At 47.4% G+C, this 14,645-nt stretch overlaps 1 protein-coding gene across 23 annotated transcripts in view; it reads right to left on the bottom strand.

Moving 5' to 3' along the window:
* C2CD5 (C2 calcium dependent domain containing 5) overlaps window positions 1-14,645 on the bottom strand; it is a 108,864-nt gene that overhangs the window by 9,994 nt on the left and 84,225 nt on the right. For all 23 annotated transcript variants that reach the window (XM_077340186.1, XM_077340192.1, XM_077340193.1 and 20 more), the window contains one exon: window positions 13,505-13,591. In XM_077340186.1, coding sequence (XP_077196301.1) covers window positions 13,505-13,591 — 87 coding nt within the window. The remainder of the gene's footprint in view (window positions 1-13,504; window positions 13,592-14,645) is intronic.

The following is a 14,645-nucleotide window of genomic DNA, read 5'->3' as shown; positions in this document are numbered from 1 at the left end:
CTGCATTCACACAGATCGTTTTCTTTTTTAATTAACGTCATCACGTTTAGCGAAGAAACAGCTAGAGAAACCTTGGATTGTGTTCTTCTCACGGGCTCCCCGACAACACCCTCTGCGCATGGTGTGCTAATCACAATGCGATGCGAGGCAACACTGCAATGCGTTGGAGGCAGGTTTTGTAAAGGGTTGAGGGTTTATTTGTATTTATTAAAATGTCACTTAGAATCATAAAGTTGGGAGGGTTCTCCAGGGTCAGCTAGTCCAACCCCCTGCAGAATGCAGGACACTCACAACTACCTGCCCACCCACAGTGACCCCAATTCCATGCCCAGATGATGGCCACAAACCCACTGAATCCCTGGCTAGTCTGGAGGAAATTTGTCTCCCGACCCCAAAGTGGCGATCGACATTTCCCTGGGCAGGAAAGAAAGGGCCACAAGAGCCAAGCACTGACACAATCCCTTCTGCCCACCCACTCACCATCTGCCTTAGATCACAGAACCATAGAGTTCTAAGTCAATGCCTTCAGTCCCTGCTAGAAAACTTGGAGATCTGAAGTTAAGCCGCTGAAAAGAAAACCACCGTATGTGTATCTATGGAGCAGTTCTCAAGGCCAAGGGTGATCAACCTGTAGTCAACCCATGCTGGCAAACGCTGGCAGGGGCTCAGGGGAATTGTAGTCCATGGACATCTGGAGGACCATGGGTTGACTACCGCTGCTCTAGGCAGTGTGGAGACCATCAAAGAGCACATAGAGGAACAAACTTGCTATGCAGTAAGAAGGGTCAACAGATAAGATGGAAGAGCCCTACGTCCTCATTTTCCTTGCTTGGGTATTCCTATCGCTTTAGGGGACTCCCCGCCCCCCACGTGTTTGGCTTCCCCCGGTGGTCAATTGGATATTCCATCGCTTTACGTTTGGCATAAAAATCTGCAGCTTAAAGCTGAGCACATAAGAGAGGAAAATGAGAATCTGGAAGAGATAAACCGAAGTTGGCAGAAGAGGCGGATGAACTGGGAGACTTAAAGACTGGTAAGCAGAGAGATGCAGAAGGACAATTAAGTATACAAGTGAGAGCATTATAGACAATCTTCATTCAAGCATGCACACATTGAAAAATATATGCCAGATCACAACTGAAGTTCCTCCAAACGCCGCCAGGAGTACCTGTGGTTCAAATGTCTGGGGAAGATTTACTTTTCTTTGCCCTGGGACTTACTAGTCTTTGACGGGGGAACGTATTTTGACAGGGACCGCTTCTCCCTGTATGTTCCCTGGACAGCATTGTGCTGACACCAACTTGTTGGATGGATCCAAATGGGTATCCGTGTTGGTCTGAAGTAGCACGATAAAATCTAATCAAAGTCCAGCAGCACCTTTAAGACCAACAAAGATTTATTCAAGGCGTGAGCTTTCGAGTGCAAGCACTCTTCCTCAGACTATGAACTCCCTTCATGAGGAAGAGTGCTTGCACTCGAAAGCTCACGCCTCGAATAAATCTTTGTTGGTCTTAAACGTGCTACTGGACTCTGATTTGATTTTATTTACTAACTTGTTGGTAAACTCTGGCCCTAAAGACATCTGCCAGGCCTCAACCAGAGCCAGGGCTCCTCAGCTGTGGCTCCAGCCTGGCAGAAACTGTTTCCAGCTGAGATCCTGGCCCTGCCGGAGCTGCCAAAGTTCCGTAGGCCCTGCAAATGGCACTCTTCCGCCAGGCTTGTGGTTGAGGCCGGGGCAGCTTGAAGTCCCAGAATCACAGAATCATGGAATCATAGAGTTGGAAGGGGCCACACAGGCCATCTAGTCCAACCCCCTGCTCAATGCAGGATCAGCCCAAAGCATCATCAATCATCAGAAAGGCCATAGCTGAGAGTGAGCTAATATTGGCCAGGGAAGCCCATTGTAACAAGTCCTACTGGCATCCCTCCTTTCCTGGGTCTCCCTGAAACTTACACCACCCAATAGGTCTAATTGACGGATGAGATCGAAGAGGGCGAGGGGAAGTTGACAGGTTTTTCACTACGTTTTACCAATGCTTTTATCTTTGATGGTTGTAAACCGTCCCGAGCACGCTTGAAGGGAGGGGCAGTAGAAAAGCCAACTAATGAATAAATAAGATCTGCATCTGAGCAGCAGTTAAAATCCAGTGGCCAGCAAATAGCTCTTCAACCATCTCTTTCCCAAGAGCTAGAGCAATAAAGGCTCTGACGGGTATATTGTAACACCACTTAGCTGCTCACTCCCTGTAGTGAAAAAATTGAGGCCTGCAGATTAGGGCTTCTGCTGAGTCCTGGTGCTGCTAAAACCCTCATCTGCAATGTGGACGAGAGTTCTAAAAGGCAAGTCTGCTAGTACTAGAAGAAGATATTCCTCTGCCATTCCTGAAACGAGATTAGCATATATGAGAATTCTCTGTTTCTCTGCCAGAGGGAGTTTCAAAGCAGCTTACAATGACCTTCCCTTTCTCTCCCCACAAAAGACACCCTGTGAGAGAGGTGAGGCTGAGAGAGCTTCTGGCAGGACTGCTCTGTGAGAACAGCTCTATCAGGACTGTGACTAGCCCCAGGTCACCCAGCTTGCTGCATGGGGAGAAGCGGAGAATCAATCCCAGCTCGCCTAATTAGAAGCTGCTGCTCTTAATTGCTACACCAAGCTGGCTCTTATATTTTTAAACTATCCAAGTTGTACATTGAACAGAAATGGGAAACCTGCCAGTTCCTGATTTACACTGGCAGAATGCTCTTTTTGTGCAGGGAAGTCTCTAACCCCTCCCCCCTCCAAAAAAACCCCAACCCTGCAAGAAAATTCCAACACACCCTCTCCCCCAAGCAGACTGAATTGGAACAGTAAAAAGGTACAGGTATCCCCTGTGCAAGCACCGGGTCATGTCTGACCCTTGGGGTGAAACCTCTAGCGTTTTCATGGCAGACTCAATGCGGGGTGGTTTGCCAGTTCCTTCCCCAGTCATTACTGTTTGCCCCCCAGCAAGCTGGGAACTCATTTTACCGACCTCGGAAGGATGGAAGGCTGAGTCAACCTCGAGCCGGCTGCTGGGATTGAACTCCCAGCCTCATGGGCAAAGCTTTCAGACGGCTGCCTTACCACTCTGCACCACAAGAGGCTCGAATTGGAACAGTGGTGGATTGTTATTGCTTGCTTTTTCGTCCTCGCTCATAGCTGTATCGTTATCGTTGTGGTTTTGAGTACTGCAGTTTCGTCCCAGGGTTTGTAAATGTCAAACTGTGTCTTTCCTACACACTTCCACACATTTCCTCTCTTCCTTCAAACGGAATCTTCGGTATTAGCTTCCCTTTTTCCCCTTGCAGCCAGGTTCTCTTTCCTCTATGATTAAATCTTGTTTTTAGAAACCTAGCATGAGGCACAGTCAGTTTTAGCCAAGTAATTTGTTACTCAGACCCTTGTGGGAGAATCACAAGCTAACAATAGCGCATTAAAAAAAAACCCAACAACAACACTCAACTGTTCCCTGCATCAGCGACATACGCACAGAATCTCATACTAAAAAGAGAAATTGGGGTACATACCATGCTCTCCGTGTGATTATCATGTTCCTACCTCCCTTCTTTTTATTGCTGTAGCCAAAAGACAATGTATTTTTATTTATGCCTTGTTCAATTGGAAGAAAAATCTTTTAAAAGAAAATCTGGCTCATCGGTTTTAAGGGGAGCCAGGGTGGTGTAGTGCAGGGGTAGTCAACCTGCGGTCCTCCAGATGTTCATGGACTACAATTCCCATGAGCCCCTGCCAGCAAACGCTGGCAGGGGCTCATGGGAATTTAAGTCCATGGACATCTGAAGGACCGCAGGTTTACTACCCCGGGTGTAGTGGTCAAGAATGCCGTACTAGGATCTGGGCGCCCACGGGAGAGAAAGGCAGGGTTTAGATAAGAATAAAGAAACAAATAACGAACAGAATAAAATAGACAGACCTCTTTTGTGACTTGGTCTCAGACATTTCCCCACCCACCCCAGATTCTTCCACTCGGGAGAAATTTCACCATGGCAGAAAACGGAGAAGGCGCTTGAGACCTCGGTCATAGGCCAGGCTCTTTGGTCCAGCCATGGCCTGCAAACATACGTGATTAAGGAAGCCGGCGGAAAATGAAGGCACGTTTGTCAAGCAGGAGCAACTGGATTCAACTACACACCTTGCAAAAGTCTTGGAAATGACCACCTGTCATATATTTGCATTTAACTTGGCACTGAGATGGCAGGCGTCTTCAGCCACTTTCTACTGTTTTGCTTTCCTGAGTTTCTATAAGGCGATAAAATGTCGAGGTGCCCTCCTTGCGTCCTTTCACAGCTTTTCTTCCAGAGCATTAAGTCTCATGGGCCTTGAAGATCCCCCAGACTGGTTTGCCACCACTGACTTCTGTGTTCAACCTTAGAGTAAAACTAGGCCAGCCTTTTGTCAACCTTTTACCACAGAGAAACCCCTGAAACATTCTTCAGACTTTGAGAAACCCCGGAAGTGAGGTCAGCAGGCCACGCCTCCCTGCCACATGCCAGAAATGGCCCAGCAGCCAGCTCTGCTGGTCTGGGAACAGGGCAGGGGCAGGTCTGCTGCTCTGTCACCCTCTGCTGCTGCCCCCCAGCCCTCAATGTAGTTCAGTTAAAATGACAGCATTTACCTCTCTAGATTCCAGTGACTAATATGTGCAACGAGCCTTGGCCAGTAAGGATTTTCAAGAATGGGGCCCTTCCCCTTCCCATCCCCTCCAGGCCCACCATTGGCCATTGAGGCGGGGCAGGTCAACATAACTGATTCTGTGAAGTAGCGATCCCCAACCTGTGGGCCGCGGACCACATGTGGTCTGTCGACTAATTGGAGGTGGGCCCCGAAGGACGCCTTCTCTCCCCCTCCCCGGCCCTTTACTTCATCCCCCCCGGCCCTTTACAACACACTTCGGGTGTCATTGTCTCCCATCACTCCCAGATGGGACTATCTCGTTGCAGAGAAACAAGCTCAGGGTTCCCATTGATTTGTCCTTTTCATGAGTTAAAATTTCCATGAAAATAAAATGTTCCTTATGTTCATTGTTGTGGTGTGTCTGTATCTTATTTTTAAGGGATGTTTAAACATTACCATAGCGATCAGAGAGCGTTAGGGCAGTGGTTGAGAGTAGAGGAGTAAACTACCCCCCCCACCGGGCCTCAGTAAAAGGCATTGAGTGGTCCCCAGTGAGTGGTCCCCAGCGTTGAGTGGTCCCCGGTGATAAAAAGGTTGGGGACCACTGCTGTGAAGGCTCAAGGGGGGGGCAGGTTACAATGGATGACCAATAGGGTTGTGAGTGTGCTGCATAGTGCAGGGGGTTGGACTAGATGACCCAGGAGGTCCAACTCTATGATTATATGATTAGATCACCCTAAACAGTTTTTAAAAAATTAAAAATAAACCAACTCCTAGCCAATTGGGGAAACCCTTCTGGGGCCCTCAGGAAACCCCAGATTTTCGCCAAACCCCATGTTGAGGAAGCCTGAGAAGACCCTACAATTACAGGGCCTTTCTATAAATAGCGGCCATTGATTGGGACTGGTGACTCTGGTGGGAGAAGGATTAGACCTCCTCCTCCCTCCCTCCTTCCCCACCTGCCTCTCCAGAGGAGCTAGGCATGCCAAGTAAAGAGCTTGTGCAAGGATTTGCACTGGGGGAAACAATGCAAGGCAAGGGGATACGCCTGCCTCCGCCAGAGCTGGGTTGGTGATCAATGCATCTTCTCTTTCATGCAACAGTTTTGATTAATAAAGTGAACACTGATGAAAATGCAAAGAGATGGGAGGTCCAACCGTGGATCTCCAGCATCCTGTTTTATTTGGCCCTCAGACAGCCTTCCACAGGCTGCTCTCCAAGGTGCTGATCTCTCAGTATGGGGACCATGAAAGCAAACCACAGAAAGCACAAACGGAGGCACTAAAGCTGGGATCCTTGCTAGAGGAGGGCAGAGCTCTCGTTTTAAACGTCATGCTACGAGAAACTGTGTTTTTCTCTGCTAGAGACATTGATCTGATCATACAAAATCCGTTATGGAAACCGTTCTTTTTACTCGAGGCAAACCTCCCTAACGGTTTCTATAAACAGAACAATTAAAATTGGCACAGGCTTTGTGCAAGCGTTTATTTTGGGATGCCTGGCTAGCCGAAAGCTCCCCAAGCCCCCATATCACTCAGCTAAAGAACGTCCTGGTGTTGATGACGTCGTTGGATCACTACAACGCTGCCTGGATTACTCAGTGTTGTCAACTAACGTGAATAGACTACAGGTCATGCTTGCTAGAAGCCCTTATCTACAAAGGCCTGGGTTGTGTCTGCCACCCTGGATGCCGTGCGCAAGACAGCCTGGCTCATGCAAGTGTCTGAGATGACTTAATTAATGATTATATGACTGATAGCCAGCATTTAGACTCATAGAATCTTAGCGTTGGGAGGGGTCATCCAGGCCATCTAGTCCACCCCCTGCTCAATGCAGGATCAGCCTCAAGCATCCAGGAGAAGGATCTGTCCAGCCACTGCTTGAAGACCACCTGTGAGGGGGAGCTCCCCACATCCTTAGGCAGCCCATTCCATTGCTGAACTGGGCTCATAGAATCCTAGCGTTGGGAGGGGCCATCCAGGCCATCTAGTCCACCCCCTGCTCAATGCAGGATCAGCCTCAAGCATCCAGGAGAAGGATCTGTCCAACCACTGCTTGAAGACTACCTGTGAGGGGGAGCTCCCCACCTCCTTAGGCAGCCCATTCCATTGCTGAACTGGACTCATAGAATCCTAGAGTGGGAAGGTGCCATCCAGGCCATCTAGTCCCACTGCCTGTTCAATGCAGGATCAGCCTAAAGCATCCAGAAGGATCTGTCCAGCCACTACTGGGAGACTGCCAATGAGGGGTATATTTAGGGTATTAGACAGCTGGTTTTAATTATGTTTGTGGTCTTGGATTATGGCAAACTCCCATTCTGTGTGTGTGTGTGTGTGTGATCATGTGTGCATTTGACGTCCAACTGATGGAAGCTTAGCCTGCATTTCCTGTAAGTCTGATGTTTTTTAAAAATCCTCCTTGTGAGCAAACCTGGATCTCGTGTCTCATTGCCTTGGGATTTCTATGAACCTTGAAGCTCCTGCCCAGGGCCCAGAACAACTACAGAGATTCCCAGTGGGTTAAATAGCTTGGGGCTGGCCCCGCCTTCAGCCCTGCTTCAGCTCTGGTGGGAGACCTCTAAGAAAGACTTGACACTGGGGTCATCTTCGGAGGCCTGGCCTTGAGTGCTTCCACCGTTTGAGATTAGGCCCATGCCATCCAAGGAGAAGGCTTTCTTGATTAAGTGGCATTAAAACTAGGGGACTCTCACCACCAGGAAGAGTCATCTGTCCCCTGCTGTAACTGTCTCCTGACAGCACGTCAAGTCCTTTTTGGCTTTGTCTGGTACTCCCTGCCTTCTACCTCATGTTTTACTTGCTCTTTCCTGTGCCTTTGCATACATGTTTTAGTTCTGCTTTCAATTGTTTTTATGATGTATCTCTTTAATCCCTTAGCGGCCTTGTTAGCCCCTGAGGAGGGCAGAAAAGTGGGCTGCCAATTTTGTAAATAGCTAAAGCGCCCAAGCTATGAGTTTTCACAGTCAGAGTAGTTCAGCAGTGGAATAGGCTGCCTAAGGCGGTGGTGAGCTCCCCCTCACTGGCAGTCTTCAAGCAAAGGTTGGATACACACTTTTCTTGGATGCTTAGGGCTAATCCTGCGTTGAGCAGGGGGTTGGACTAGATGGCCTGTATGGCCCCTTCCAACTCTATGGTTCTATGATTCTATGGTTCACCTAAAGCAGCTCCCCTCTTTCAATATTTCAAAAACGATCCAACGGACCCCAACAATTCCTGAACTTGATACGCCGAGGATGGCTTTCACCACCCTGAGATCCCACGCGAGGCCCACTTGCTGTGTGTGTGGGAATGCTGCAGGGTCATCCATGTGAGCATTGCTTCTGTAGCTGCGGCAAAGGGGAAATAGGGGACCTGACCCATTATATATTGAACTGTCACCTCTGGGTGGAACCCAGAACCAAATTTCTTAGTAGATAACCCATGATGGCCCCTGGCGTTCCAGATTCCGAGAAGGTGGTTCTTCTATTGTCTGATAATGACCCGTACGTTTCCCCATAGGGTCGCACTGTTTGCCAGACAGATAAGGTCTAAGGCAGGGGTAGTCAAACTGCGGCCCTCCAGATGTCCATGGACTACAATTCCCAGACGCCCCTGCCAGCATTCGCTGGCAGGGGCGTCTGGGAATTGTAGTCCATGGACATCTGGAGGGCCGTAGTTTGACTACCCCTGGTCTAAGGGGAGGGGTGATGGCTGATTCTCATGAGCTATGATGTACTGTCGTATGGATTCCAGTGTATGTATTAATACCGAGTGACCGGCTTTTACGGCTTATGACCCATCTTTTCATACTTTGTAAAAGCCTATGGCGGCACAATAAATTCGACTCAACTACGGTTCGATCGCCGAACGAACAAGAACTCGGCCAGGCAGGAACTGCAGCTGGAAGCTGAGAACGCCCCTTTGCCATCAGCATTAACGCTCACCAACCGTCAAGGCAAACCATTTCTTAGAAAAAAAGCATACTAACCAGCTTCGTTAGACTGTTTAGAAAGCTTTAAAACAAATGCAAAAACTCGCAAGCCAGTACCTTAGCAACCGACGCATGGCAAGGCTCCAGAGAAGCAGCATCAACGCATACATTAGTTCGACAATAATTACTCGGCCTACGGTTCAAGTGAAATGAGCAACGAGGTTCTCGTGGGAGGGCGATTTAAGCATGGCTCATAAACATCCTGGGCTCTGGCGTCTGGAAATAAATATATAATCCGAATCCGGCCGCTAAAACCCTCCTGCAGCTCCACGGCAGAATACCCGCGGACAGTGCTGGAGAGAGTGTTTGCTGACATGGGGGCAGACCGCCCTCTACTGGCCGGCTTCCATCCTTACAGCTTCCCCTCAACGTTCTGTTAACGGGAAAGCTCTTCTTCCCGACAGACAGACAAGGTTGCGCAGTGAAGCAAGTGGCCTCTGCTTGATAGGACGCTTCGCACAGCCTTCCCTCGCACTGGTGGGAGAATTAAGGGGTAGCCAGATGATCTCCTCGGTGAACGGGAATCTGCCCTGCTGATGAAGGATACGGGCATACCCGTGGTTGTGTTGGCATAAGGAACCACGGCTGTGCAACTGGCCCTGCTAGCACAAGCACAGCTGTTGGTATTAAAGGCCACCTACTCCTGTATGAACCTACTGGACCACTGAGGTCATCTCCGGGGCCCTTCTTGGACTCCCCTCACCAGCTGAAGCTAGATGGGTGGCAACCTCAGTTGCAACACCAGCATCACGAAATTCATTCCACAGGGTAACTCGCCTGGTTACCGTCAGTGGATGAAAATGTCTATTTGATTTAGTGTCCCCGCAGAAGAAGAAGAGTTGGTTCTTATATGCCGCTTTTCTCTACCCGAAGGAGTCTCAAAGTGGCTTCCAATCACCTTCCCTTTCCTCTCCTCACAACAGACCCCTGTGAGGGAGGTGAGGCTGAGAGAGCCCTGATATTACTGAAGAAGAAGAAGAGTTGGTTCTTATACGCCGCTTTTCTCTACCCAAAGGAGTCTCAAAGGGGCTTCCAATCGCCTTCCCTTTCCTCTCCCCACAACAGACACCCTGTGAGGGAGATGAGGCTGAGCCCTGATATCACTGCTCGGTCAGAACAGTTTTATCAGCACCATGGCGAGCCCAAGGTCACCCAGCTGGTTGCATGTGGGGGAGTGCAGAATCGAACCCAGCCCGCCAGATAAGAAGTACACACTCCTAACCACTACAACCAAACTGGCTCTCACCGAGGCTTCCTTCCTGTTTATGAGATTGTAATGGTTGGCTATTTTGAGGACCCTGAGTCTGATGGAAATGGGGCATAGATGGGGTAAGCAACTGCCCAGCTGCCCCACTCGGCGATTGGATAGATTAGGGGAGACAGAAAACTCTAGGGAAAAAATCTCCATATATGTGTACGACGTTGAACTCAGCAGCCAAACTGTCAGAATCACTGATGAAGTGGACTAGCGCTCTCTGCCTGCGTCACCTGTAAAGATGTTCATCAGGATTTGGACTTGCCCTCCCATGCCGATTGGCTGCATGAGATACACAGAACCTTGGGGTCCCACCTCGCACATGCTCCAATCCTCTCCTCGACTTCCTGACTTGCGGTGAACCGCAATCTGCTGTTATATCTGAACCAGCAAACTACGGTTTGCACTTCTCCTCTACTGGTTTTCCAATGCTGGCAGACGATTAGAGGTAGTAACACGCTATGGATTACTGTAACAGGGAGGGTTGATGGAGGACATGAACTCCAAGGTCAGCAAACTGGATCACATTCAAGGTTTTGGTCATCTCCTTAAAAGCCCTCAACCGTCTGGGACCCTTGTACCTGCTGGACCACCTCTCCCCATACGTCCCCCTCAAAGAGCTTTAAGATCCAGTAAAAATACTGGATCCCTGGCCCCAAGTAGATTAGATTGCCCTCAATGAGGGCATTTATTTCTTGTTCACATGAATAATTTTACAGGTTCATTTTTTCCCCCACATACCCAGGGCGTCCCTCAAGGATGTAGAAATCTCTCGCTTACCTGAGGGTGGCCCTAGGGTGCTGCTTGGTGACTGATGTACGTCACCCAGTTTATTAGTTGATAAAATGATTGCCTGTGAACTCTAACCATCATCCAGCACATAGTTACAGGTACGGAAGGCCGCTGAGATCAATAGTCTTTTCAGTGCTCTTAGCTCAAGCTTTGGACTTTGGCCATGGCATAATTTATTACTCTGATACTCTTTATATAAACAATGAATTTTCTTGTACAAGAGAAAGAATCTGGTTTGGGCAGAGGACCATCACCGATTTTGAGACGGAGGGAAACCACGTTTCCTGCCAGTTTTGGCTCCTGCCGTTGCTCAGCTGGGTGTCAGGAAAATTCAGGGTTTTGGGGTGGGGGTGGAATTGGTGGTGTGTGGGTGCTTTGAAACCATTTCTGCCATGACCTGGAATTGATGTCATTGTCTGGGCTGATAATCTGTACAAACAGAAGTGAAAGGGATAGTTTGCACTAAGAAAACGACGATGAAATGAAAAACCTATCCCACAGATTGTGACGAATGAAATATTTTAAACAATGAAAGGGGATTCCAAAAATACAAATATAGTTCTTCTCTTTATTCGTGTTCCATTTTCAGTGACTACTTTTTGTAAAGTATGTACATTTAAGGAATGGAGACTGCCGTATCACCAGCCATTAGCAAATGTACCTTTAAGGAATGGAGACTGCTTTTAAATCACCCAGTCATTATGAGATTTTGGGAGTGGTCATTTTGCCAAATATCCCCATACCTGTGAGAGCTCAGGGCCAGAGTCTACTAATGACTGGTGAGACAGCAATCTTCATTTCTTAAAGGTACATACTTTTAAAAAATCAGGAACGTTCCATAGCTCTGTTTAGGCTAAGCTAGTCCAATGGTAAATATAACAGCATTCCCTCTGTCTCAATATTTTCTGTATGTCCAATTTATGATGACCTTGTGATGAAATCTTCTCAAGTCCCCAAAACCCCAGTTCCTCTCCTGTTTGTCCCATTTCCAGGAAGTGGCTCATGAGGGGAGTGTCCAGCATGCGGTTCTTGATGCAAGACTGGTGCTCCTGAATTCTAATCCAATTTACAATTTAGCACACGGACATCGGATACAATAAATTATGTTTTCGCTTGCACAATTCATGAAATGATTTACTTTAACCACAAATCCATTGTTAGGTTCTATGAATTCCTCAATGGGCAATAAGTTGTTGCAAATTGCTCATGACCCACACCTGTGATTCCCACTGGATAAATTGCCATTTCTTGTTCACAAGCTCACCTATAGTATGGCTACATCTCTACACAATTAATCCTGTAAATCACTCACCAAATGCCAATGTTTACATGGAATTCTCTTAATATACCATTACTTGTATTTTGAACTATTGAATAATAAGGTATTGTATCATTTTTACGAGAAGCAACTTCACATGAGTAAACAATATCCTTAATTATGCACTTAGACATACATTATATGAGTGTTTTTAGATATTTTTAGGAATTGTTTGTTGAATGAAATCCCTGAAAGAGCATATCATGTAAAGAGAGGTATGGTGATTGATAATTTTGATGATATAATTTTTGGTATGACTATGGAAACCTTGTAATTTATTAATTTTGATGATTGTTTTATGATTTAGGTAGGACATAACCACTGATGAAAAGTAATCATTGAAAACGGAACACATCTAGATGCCATGTTGGTTTGGTCCTTACAAATAAAGAGAAGAACAATATTTGTATTTTTGGAAAACTCTTTCATTGTTTAAAGTATTTCAGTTGTCACAAGATGTGGGATAGCTTTTTCATTTCGTGGTTGGGTTGATAATCCAGCATTCACTCATAACTTGATGACCAAGCCATTGAGTTTTGGGCAAATGCTAGAGTGTCACGCATACACAATGACAGAACTTCTCAGTCATGTCAGAAGCAGCAGCAGTGAAGGCCTCCCAGCCCAAGGGAAATCTCCCACTGATTATCGGGTTGGGGGAACCAGTCCCAACACAGAATTTGCCTTTTCCAATGACACAGCAAACTCTCTGTCTCATGACACCTTGTTTCCTGAGTCACAACTTATAACTCGTTGATGAATGTGAAAAATTACTGTTACACAACCTAGTCTGAGCTTCCTTAACTGGGATCTCATCTTCCTTTTTCTTTTTGCTCTGTCCAATCCCTTGTAGAATGCAGGAAATTCACAACTACCTGCCCACCACAGTGGCCAAAATTCCATGCCCAGATGATGCTTCCATCCTAAACAAAAATCCTTGGCCAGTCTGGCCTGGAAGAAATTTGCCTCCCGATCCCTAAGTGGCAATTGGTATTTTGGATTCTCCAGAGGATACCCTGGCATAGCAGAACAAAAATGTTAAAACAGCCATGTCTCCTCCCCAAAAGGGACCCACAATGTTTTCAACCCAACTGCGAAGAACTTTCATTCAAACTCAAGCTGTGTTAGACCAGTCATTTCAGCATGTCTTTGCATTTCCGAGGACGAAGCTGACCTTCCTTGAAATGCACCTCCCTCTAAGCTAGGATGCAACAGCTGTTTGGCAGCTCAAAGCAGCACTGGAAGAGGAGGAGAACAAGCATAAACGGTTCCTTCTCATTTGCTCCCTCAAGTACTGGCTGTCCGGCTTTAACGTTTTAAAAAAAGGCCAAGAGGAAAGAGCACAAACAATCTGTTCGGCCTCCCTTGAATACTGCGCTTCATGCTAACAGGCAACTCGTATTTGGTAGCATTTTTTTTTAAGAGAGCTAACCAACTGTAAGGGAGCAAGTGAATGCAAGACAGAAGGCTACGCAGATGTTCTTTGGTCTTCCTGTCAACCAACCTTTAGCTGGCGTGAACGGCTGAGAGCTGAGAGGATCGGACGAAAGCTCTAGGGGGAATTGTAGCTGTTCTTCATTATCGGTCGAAGCTTGAAAGTGGGGGAGGGAAAAAAAGATGGAGTGCATTAATTTTGGTTAAAAAAACACAAGAGTCCAGAGAAGCTCTACAAATCTAATGCTTTTTAGACGTGTGCATGCAATAATTCAGTGGTGTCGTTGCTACAAATGCAATCCAATGAGAAGAAGAAGAAGAAGAGTTGGTTCTTATATGCCACTTTTCCCTACCCGAAGGAGGCTCAAAGCGGCTTACAGTCGCCTTCCCTTTCCTCTCCCCACAACAGACACCCTGCGGGGTGGGTGAGGCTGAGAGAGCCCTGATATCACTGCTCGGTCAGAATATTATTATTATTATTATTTTATTATTATTTATTTGATTTGTATGACCGCCGCTCTCGGAAACCAGCTCGCGGCGGTTCACAATGTTTTAATACAAAATACAATATATTAACCATTAAAATTCCCCATTAAAACCCCATTAAAACAATGACTAAGTCACAATGATGGCGATTAAAAAGCTATTCCCATACAGGCCCACTGGGTGAGCAGAAGGGAACGGAGGATAATTGGGCATAGGATGGAACACTCTGGGGAACCAGGTCAATCTAGTACTGGCCTCCCCCCTCCGGGGAGAGGGGTCCGATCTTAGCCCCGGGCCATCACCTGGCCTTAGACAAACGCCTGGCGGCTCCGTTTTGCAGGCTCTGTGGAACTCAGAATAGTTTTATCAGTGCCGTGGCGAGCCCAAGGTCACCCAGCTGGCTGCATGTGGGGGAGCGCAGAATCGAACCTGGCATGCCAGATTAGAAGTCCGCACTCCTAACCACTACACCAAGCTGGCTCATAAGAGGCTCATAATCGTCTTCCCTTCCTCTCCCTATATCAGGCACCCTGGGAGGGAGGTGAGGCTGAGAGAGCTCTGACAGGCCTGCTCGGTCAGAACACCACTAGACAGCCATTGCTGCTCAGAGTAGACTAGACTGGTCTGGCTCATGATAAGACAGGGCTGTGGATCCAGAGACAACTTCACTGGAATAGTTTAAGTAGCTGTGATGAAAGTCAAGCCCTGAAACAGCCGATATTTAC

The sequence above is a fragment of the Paroedura picta genome, chromosome 5, assembly GCF_049243985.1.
Source record: "Paroedura picta isolate Pp20150507F chromosome 5, Ppicta_v3.0, whole genome shotgun sequence".
NCBI classification, from domain to species: Eukaryota; Metazoa; Chordata; class Lepidosauria; order Squamata; family Gekkonidae; genus Paroedura; species Paroedura picta.
Note: the sequence above shows the minus strand (reverse complement) of the source record. Positions and strands in the feature narration are given on the sequence as shown.